The sequence below is a fragment of the Muntiacus reevesi genome, chromosome 7 (genome assembly GCF_963930625.1).
Source record: "Muntiacus reevesi chromosome 7, mMunRee1.1, whole genome shotgun sequence".
NCBI lineage: Eukaryota > Metazoa > Chordata > Mammalia > Artiodactyla > Cervidae > Muntiacus > Muntiacus reevesi.
Window position 1 is genome coordinate 13,907,449 of NC_089255.1, and position 9,296 is coordinate 13,916,744.

The following is a 9,296-nucleotide window of genomic DNA, read 5'->3' on the forward strand; positions in this document are numbered from 1 at the left end:
ATGTGGGGTCACGTGAGGGGAAGCCTCTATTTCCGGGGTGCCTACCTCTTCTGAGAGCCACCCCCTCACAGGATGGCAGTTTGCTCTAAGGTGCCCTTGACTGAGACACAGACTAGCAACTGGGATATATTCAGAGTTTTTCTTGGGTGAGTGTGTGTGTCTCAGCCGCCCCGATGGATAGCATCTGGATACGAGGAGGATAGCTTCTGTAATCAATGGCAGGGACCCAGCTCACGCCGCAGGCAGCACCGATGCCTGTGTGGTTGCAACTGCTGAGCACGGATGGACACTGGGATCGCACCAGCTTCGTCATCTGGCCATTTCACAGCCTGCACGCTGCCGCGAGATGGGCTAGGAGTTGGCCCGTGATCAGGCAGAACCAGAAGCTGCAGGCCCTTTTAGGGGCGCAGAGACCAGCACGGGTTACTATGGGGACCTTGAAAGAAAGGCAGGTGGTGGGACCAGACTGCAGTGGACACTGCTGGCCTGTCTGGTGCGTCTGCCCAGGTATCTGTTGGTCCCAGGGCCTTTCAGATTTGGCCCGGCACCTCCTTGAAGACGGCTTTGACCGAAGGCCAGGCGGGGTAGGGCCTTTGTGAGCTCAGACTAAATGAACAGTGCTGAGGCCGGCGGAATGCGTCTCCCAACACCTGAGGGTTTTGCCCCACTAGATCCTGCGAGTTTTACACAGGAATAGGGCGGGGAGGTTATAATGCCCTCCGGGAGGTGAGGAAACAGTCTTGCAGAGTATCCCGGGGACCCCATCCAGGAGCCCAGAGCCTGGGGACACTCCCTGACCCAGCAGCCTGGCCTGTCTCCGCAGACCTGCAGCCCGTCACCTACTGCGAGCCGGCCTTCTGGTGCTCCATCTCCTACTACGAGCTCAACCAGCGCGTCGGGGAGACATTCCACGCCTCGCAGCCGTCCATGACAGTGGACGGCTTCACCGACCCCTCCAACTCGGAGCGCTTCTGCCTGGGGCTGCTCTCCAACGTCAACCGGAACGCAGCCGTGGAGCTGACACGGAGGCATATCGGTAAGGGGCGGCCACGTTACCCCCCCACCCCGACACCCCAGCCCGCCACCGCCCCCGCGGCAACCCGCCCACCACCCTGTGCCGCCTCCCTCACCTGCCCCTCGGGCTCTCTGTCACCTTGTTGAGGGTGTTTAGGGAAGACAGGTAGAATCCAGGTTGCCTGTTCCTCCCTCCTCAGACAGACCATCTCTGAAAATTTGAAAGCAGTCAAGGAATACCCTTGGATTTCTTCAGAAAGGCAGCTGTGCCATTCTCTTAATAAAAATTCCCTTAAAATATGGAGCGCAGACAGGTAGATAGTCTGTCTTGGAGGAGTCATCTTTCATTTGTTCATTTCATATATAATTGTCTTAGGAACTTAGAAAAAGTGAAAAGACGACAGGTATTGCCCACTCCAGGATTCTTGGGCCTCCCTCGTGGCTCAGCTGGTAAAGAATCCGCCTGCAACGCGGGAGACCTGGATGGCTTCGATCCCTGGGTTGGGAAGATCACCTAGAGAAGGGAAAGGCTACCCACTCCAGTATTCTGGCCTGGAGAATTCCATGGACTGTATAGTCTGTGGGCTTGCAAGGAGTCGGACATGACTGAGCGACTTTGACTTTTTTTCACTTCCATTGCCTGCAGCTGGGACAGCGCCACTGCTAACACTGTCTTCTGTGCCCCAGCCCGTGGCGAAAGATCACTTAGTCTAGGGAAGGTGAAGCCGTGATATGTGGCCCTCGATTTGTTCAGAAAATTATCACGCTGAGGACGTTCACAACTTTGTGATCCAGAGTCACCTAGAAGGGTCGTAGAGATGGTGTAGAGAGGGTGGGTATTCTCAGACATTGTTCGGTGCATCCACGGTGGCCGAGGCGCTCTAGAGCAAGCTCAAGAGCTGAGCAGGGCAGCAGAGGTCAGGGCCCATGTGAACCAGAGCACCTCTGCTCTTGCCTGTATCGTGGGCCTTCACGGAGGATCTCATGTGCAGAGACGGTTTTGCAGTTAAAAGCTGGGAAGCCACGGGCCTGCACCAGTGGCATCGTTTTCCAGGGAATAACCTGATGCCCAGGGAGGGCCAGAGGGCACACAGCAAGTGTGTGACACAGTGGGTGACATAAGCCCCTGCCCCTCAGCCCGTACCCTTCCTAGACAGCCCTTCACTTGTTTTAAAAAGACCCGCAGTGGTATACACAGAGGTTTGTTTACTCACTTCATACTTCTGTGTATCTAAAAATAGTGTTTTAAAAGTTACCCAAACAAACATTTTTGTTCTTTGGATCTTGTCTTCCCACCTCCACCTCTGCCTCCTGCTCTTGACTAATGTAATACTGGGGTCCCCCGGGTCTGCCGGCACCCAGGGGTCTTCGAGATGCCAAGTCCTGCAGCACTGAGCCAGGCCGAGCAGGGGAGTGGGGGCGGGGGACGGCTGTGGGACGAGGTGGCAGGCCTGTAGCTGATCACCTGCTTTCCATCCCACTCCACCGTGCACCTGTGAAATCTGGCTCCATTTCCCGGCCCTCAGGGCTTCTCCCCCGCTGGAGTGGGAACAGAGACCTTCCAGGCAGAAGAGTACATCCCCTGGCCGAGCAGAGACTCATTGTTGGAGGGTTTATGTAACCGCTTGAGTTGCAGGGCCAGTTTAAAAATAATTTCTGTCCATCTGGAGTGGATTTAAGAGATGAAGAAAAACTAAATGATATAAACCTATGGAATGGTTTAGAAAAATGCATTGAGAGGAGAAAGGTCCAGGGGGTGGCATTAATGAAGCCATGCCTGCAGTGAAGGGCTCCTGGGGTGTCTGCTGCCCGAGGAGCTCTGCAGGTTGACCACATGAGTTTCTGAATGTTGGAAGGGGAAGGGACCTAGTAGTAAGTAGCAGCATCAGCTACTGCTCACCAAGCACCCACGAGGTAGGTATTATCATTATCCCCATCTTACAGATGAAGAAACTGAGGCTGCGTAACTTGGCTGAGGCCTGTGGCAGATCACTGGTGGTCTGCCTCCCTAGCTTTAGCAACCATCCATCACTTCCCGGTGGGATTGGGCCTGGGCTCTGGGTCCCGCTTGCCTGCTGATGCTGCTAGAGAACCAGTCGCCTGGAACCTCCTGTGGTGGCTGCGGCTGGTGCCAGGACCACTGCGTGGGGGCCAGGGAGACCTGGTCCCGGCTAACCTGCATCTCTCTAGGGCGGGGCGTGCGGCTGTACTACATCGGAGGGGAGGTCTTCGCAGAATGCCTCAGTGACAGCGCCATCTTCGTGCAGTCTCCCAACTGTAACCAGCGCTATGGCTGGCACCCAGCCACCGTCTGCAAGATCCCGCCAGGTACCACCACCTACACGCCCACCCCTTCCCTGTGGGCCTCTCCTCTGCGGCGCATGCCTGGGATGCCGGAACGCTTCTTCTTCCTGTTCTCCGCACTGGTGTTTGCGCTGACAGTCTGGAGATGCTTCTCTTGGGTTTTCTTTGTGCCTTGCTGTCTTGCTGTGACCTCCTGGAACCTCCGCAGAGCAGACGCAGCATCTGACAGGTCTGCCTTTGATCTGTGGGTACCTGTTTCCTGCCTGTGTGCACAGATGCTGAGGCAGTATGCCTGCTTGCTTCCTTCTTTCCTTCCTCCCTTCCTTCCTACAGCCATGCTGGGAGCTGCAGGGGGACGGGAGGGTACAGGAAGCCCTCCTGCTGCCCTCTCAGAGTGAACCCACCAGCTCCGTGTACAAGGCAAAGACCCAAATGTGCTTAATACAAGGGGGGGTAGTGCTAAGCACAAAGCAAGCAGCACAGGTCACATGCTGTTGGATCCAAGAGGAAAAGCATTCAACTGTTGGGATGGTTCAGAGAAGGCTTCATGGAGGATAAGGCATTTGAGCTTGGAGGGAGCCATGGGCCTGCACCGGCGTGGAAGGAGTAGGCACAGGGTGATGGGGGCAGGGACTGAGGGCATTCCAGGCAGAGGGGATGATATGGGCAAAGGCCTAGAGGTGAAGGAGGGCACATGTTTAGACAGTGTGATGGGACCAGGCCATGGAAGGACATGAGATCACGTTTACTCAAGGGGACTGTTGAGGGTTTTCTGAGTAGGACTGTGTACTCCAGGCGGTGGCAGGCTCACCCCAGGCTCACCAGAGGGTGGTGTGGACAAGGCCAGCCCTGGGTAGAAGACCAGGCAAGAGGCTGATCTTACCTAGAACCTTGCATAGAAAGCAGAGGCAGAAAGCCCCCGAGGCCCCCTCCTCCCAGGACATGCAGCCGCAGAGCGTGGATTGTGCCTGGCAGGCAGAGAGAGTGTGGCTCAGCCCATTGCCTACGGCACGAGTGTGGCAAGTCTTCCTGCCTGCCAAGCAGCAGATGATGGTGGTGCGGCGGGTCACGGGCAAGGTCAAGTGAAGAATGCAGTTTGAGATGCTGGTGGTGCTCTCTGTTCCCAGAACGTCGTGTGGTTGCCTTTACAGAGCACATGTCTGTCTTGGGGCTCACTGAGTCCTCTCCAGTTACTCTAGCTTTCCCGGCAGGGAGGCATGTTGAGATAAGCTCAGAGAGGTTAAGCCACCTGCACAGGACACACAGCTAGTCAGTAGCCAAGCCAGGATGAGCCTGGGGCCGTGTGCTCGTCTGCTGCTCGCTGGGCAGGGGCGGGAGCCCACCGTGGGCCCTGCTTCACCTCCTGTCGCCTCAGAGAAGACGAGCAGAGGAAGCCCAGCTGCACTTTTGGCTTTCTGCCCACCCCTTGGCCCTCCCAGCCTCTCTGGTTCGGGCAGAGCTGGCTGTGGCTGGCTGTTAGTTCTTGGAATGTTGGAGCTGGGGGCTCCTGAGGCCAGCCTCTCCGTTCACAAGGGAGATATGGGCTTAGAAGAGAAGGGACCAGCCCAGAGTCACACAGCCAGCCGGGGGGCCCAGTCGGGGCTGGCCCGCTAGTGAGTGTCGCCTCAGCTCACCTTTGGGGCATTTCCGGAACATGCTTTTGTCTTTTATTTTTCCGGTTGACACATTCCTGGCACTTGGGCTGTAGGACTTCAAACAGGAGATTTATTGTACGCTTCACATGTGCCTGTCTCTGGTTGTACTGCTGGGAAAGTTAGGCACACACCTTCCCTTTCCTGTGAACATCACCCTAACCCAGCCTTGTGCTCAGATCTCTCACTGCCCTCGGTCCCAACGGAGGTGGATTCATCGGAGAACCCTGGGTGGAAGGTGCCCAGGACCCTCTGCTGAGCTTCCTGTTGGCATGGCAGGCTGGGCAGCCTCTCAGCTGCCCTCTCTGGCACCCCCTCCATCGAAGGGCATGGGCTTCTGTTCCCCAGGCGGCCGACCATGCCCCACGCCGAGGGGGTGTTTGGGCCACAGCCCTGTCTCTCTGTTCCTTGGAGTCCTGCCTGGCCCCTTCACCCAGGGCAGAGCGCCCCAGCTGACTGTCTCCCTTAGTCTTCCCCCCGCTCTGGGGGCCAGGCTCGCACACCCCCCTACGGCTCTGTTGGCTGCACCTCCCTATTGAAGTGGCAGTGGCTTCAGGGTGGAGACCACGCGGGCTGCCCCCCGCAGGCGGCTGAGCGTGGAGTCTGTGGCTGATGCAGAAACGCTGGTCTGGGTGACCTGGGCGGTGGCTTTAACCAGGAGGGGAGCTCAGGACAAGGCTGGCCTTCGTCCCCGTGAGCTCTGCGTCTGTCCTGTTCGCAGGATGCAACCTGAAGATCTTCAACAACCAGGAGTTCGCCGCCCTCTTAGCTCAGTCTGTCAACCAGGGCTTCGAGGCTGTGTACCAGCTGACCCGCATGTGCACCATTCGCATGAGCTTCGTCAAAGGCTGGGGAGCCGAGTACAGGTGGGTGCTGGCGTGCCTGTCCTGGGGACGCGGGGACCGCAGCTGACTCAGAACAGCCGAGCAAGGGTCCTCAGAGATGAGCCAGGCTGGCCCTCTCCGCCAAGAGCAGAGGGACCAGGGATCAGAGCGGGGCCGAGTCCCATCAGACGAGGAAGAGCTGAGCGGTGCTTGCCCAGCGTTTCATCTTCTCAGGCACTGGAAGCATCTCATCCTCACAGCGTTGGGTGGGGATGCTGGTGTCATCCCCCTCGTACAGGTGAGGGAGCGAAGGCCCAGGGAGGGAGACCGACGTGCCTGGAGTCGCACCGTTGGTGGAAATGCCGAGCCTACAACCATGCCCTCTTGGTGTCCTCCTAGTTTGTTTTGGGCAGATGATTTCAGGACGACCCTCTTCAAGGAGTTAAGTTCCTCGCCTCCTCTGTGGCTCCTTCTCTGACCTGGTAACCCTGAGGACCTAGGATATTAAAATTGAGAAAGCAGGGAAGGGAGGAGAAGCCAGCGGTCAACGGAACAATATTTACTGGCTCAGAAATGATTTTCTTTCAGCCTTTCACGTACTGGTTTAAATGCAGCCCTGGTCAGGGGTGTCCTTGGTCTGCTCTCTCGAAGCTCTCAGACCACTCGGGTGTGGGCCTGGAGATGCCCATTCCTTTCCTTTCCACACCTGCCCCGAGAGGCAGGTCTGTGTGCCCAGCCCCCGCTCCACGGCAGATGCAGAGGTACCCACACGTCAGCCCGAGCCAGCACCTCGCAAGTTATTCCCCCCTTCTCTTCATTTTTCCAGATGTTTGGAATCCATTTTGTTTTGCAGTCATTCTGCACCCGGGCCAAACCCATTTCAGTATTGGCTCTGGGCCACCATTTATAATGAAATCCAGATGAGCGTGACTTATGGAAAGTCAGATTCTCATTAGAGGATTTCGGTCCGTAAAATCCTCGTCTGTCATTTACCGTATCTTAGCTGCTGTTCTCCGTGTCTGCCCCGCAGTGCTGGGGAACAGAGCCCTTGGTCTGTGGGGTCACTCTCAAATCCGGGAGGTGTGAACAATTGGGCGGTCCGCGTGGTCAGCCTTCAGGAGAACTTACTGCCCAGTGATAACAGCCTGACATCCGCCCAGGCCCACGGGCCCGGCCCGAGGGACATTTTGGCTCACCTCTTAGCCTTGGCTGGAATCGTTTAGGCAACACGAAAGGTTAGAAAACTAGTCTTGTTTTTTGTTGGGGAAGGGAAATATTTGAAGATGGACGCAGTGGGAAAGGGCCAGAGGGAGATCCGCGTATCCCTCTGAACACTCAGACTGCTGTCTTGAGGGTCGCACGCAGGCACCCGGGTCAGGCTGGCGCCCCGGGGCCGAGTCTGCACGCCCAGTTCTAACCTTCCGCTCAGACGATGCGCAGGCCAGGCGAGGAGGGTGGCGCCCTGGGGTTGGCGGCTCTCAACCTGGCGCGGCACGCGGCCCTCCAGCTTCAAGTGCTGGGGGCAGAGGCCCTTTGCTGGCCAGAGCCTTTCCCTGGGGCCACTGTGTCACCGCGCGGGACACGCCGCCAGCACAGCCAGTCCTGCGCGGCCCGCGGCCCCGCCGCCTGGCAGCGCTAGCAGCAGCCTGACCGGCGGCGCGGCCCCTTCCCAGAACACTCTCGCCCTCCTCTGCCTCCTGGGCCAAGAGAGTAAGATTTCATCCCTTCCTGTGCGGTGGCCGAGAGCCGGGCCCGGGGCCCGGGCCTCTCACCTCCAGCTGGCACCCGCGCCTCCGGCCTCAGCAGATAGCCTTTTGCTCAGCGGAGGCCTTTGGGAGCTCGCCTGTGAGCTGCGTCATCAACCAGCCTGAATTTAGACAGAGGGCTTTGGGGAAAAGAAACGTGTGGTGTGCCTTAGTTTTTTCCAGTAATTGTTCCATGGCTCGCTCTGCTCGTAAGATTTTCCAAAATAAGGCCATAGATGGGAATTATATCAGCACATTGGGGACCGACGGCATGTGGACTCTGTCGGCGCTTTGTAAAAAAACACCCCTCAACCAGACAGACGCCCGTCATCGTGGCCTGCCAGGGCTGGAGGCAGGGGAGCTGAGGGTGCCCACTTAGGACAGGGGGCCGGGGAGATCTTTGCTCTGACTGGAGTTTCTCCATCAGGGGCCCGTCACGGCAACTGGTGGGCCTCCGGGGCACCCTGGAATTTGCCTTACATGTTTCTCTTTAAGGGGGCCGCCACCTTTCCCTTCCTGCTTGGAGTCTGGCAGGCAGTTTCAGCAAGCTGGTAGCACCTTCTCCAGGACAGGGTCTGGCAGGGCAGGCTGCATCTCTGGCTCTGGGAGGAAGACTGTCACCAGATCAGGAGAAGCCACTCTGATGCATCTGTGTGTGCTACTGGATATTCTAAATGTCCCCCACCCACCCTTTTCTCAAATGTCTTGCAGGAGACAGACTGTGACCAGCACCCCCTGCTGGATTGAGCTGCACCTGAATGGACCTTTGCAGTGGCTTGACAAGGTCCTCACCCAGATGGGCTCCCCTAGCATCCGCTGCTCCAGCGTGTCTTAGGGACACTTCAAGTGAAGGGGGAGGGGAGGGAGGGTGGATTTGGGGAAGAGGGCCATGTAGGAGGTGGAGAAATCAGAACTCAACTCACTGGTGTCAAAGAAGAAAATTTTCTCCCTCAACCAAAGTGGCATCAGCCTGTTTTCCAAAATACAAAAGCAAACCCAGAGGTGGATTTCTATGAACAGCTGTGTCTGCTGAACACATTGGCCCTTCGGCCCCAGTCTGAAGGGTAAGAAATGGCTTCTGCTCTGGTGGCGTGAGCAAACAGGTAGTGTTTCACCACCTGCCCCTCCCCTGGTCCCCTTCTTTCTTAAAGAGACAGCAAACTGAGATGTCACTGCCCAACAGGAATTGGCCCCCTGGTTAGGACTGGAGTGTGGACTTCGCCTTGGGTGCTCTGGGCTGGGAGGAGCCTGCAGGGGTCTGAGCACACCCCAGGCCCAGCCCTCCCCTTCCACTGAGTACTCTCAAACCCCGGCAGGAGCAGACCCTGTACCGAGCGCTGAATTGACTTGGGGCAGGGAAGGGGCTCATCGGTCTCCACCTGTCTGAGCCTACTGATTGTGTTCTGAATCGAGCACGTAGGGACCGGTGGGAAGAGGTGGTAAGACACCTCTTCTTTAAAAATGACCTTAAATGTGCCCTCATTTCCAGCAGCTGGCAGGATCTGTTGAGGCTCAGCGCATATGCGACATACAGTTTGTATCATCATGTTAATCTCAAGAGAGATCCGAATTACGGGAAGTGTTCCCAGGAGGTAGTTGTCTGTGAGGTGTGCGAGGGTCTCCGGTCACCTGTAAGAGCTCGCTCCGCTTTCTCATGCATTTGGCTATATTGGTTGGTATAGTCAGTTGGGTTAATTAAATGACCTTCATCGTATGTTCTTTTAAACATTTGAGTTAAAAAAAAAAAAAAAAAACAA

At 57.0% G+C, this 9,296-nt stretch overlaps 1 protein-coding gene across 1 annotated transcript in view; it reads left to right on the forward strand.

Moving 5' to 3' along the window:
• Positions 1-9,296, forward strand: part of SMAD3 (SMAD family member 3) — a 124,157-nt gene extending 114,861 nt beyond the window's left edge. The window contains exons 6-9 of the mRNA XM_065940034.1: positions 824-1,036; positions 3,205-3,342; positions 5,692-5,836; positions 8,251-9,296. Of these exons, the coding sequence (XP_065796106.1) occupies positions 824-1,036; positions 3,205-3,342; positions 5,692-5,836; positions 8,251-8,374 (620 nt within the window). The 3' untranslated portion in view covers positions 8,375-9,296. The remainder of the gene's footprint in view (positions 1-823; positions 1,037-3,204; positions 3,343-5,691; positions 5,837-8,250) is intronic.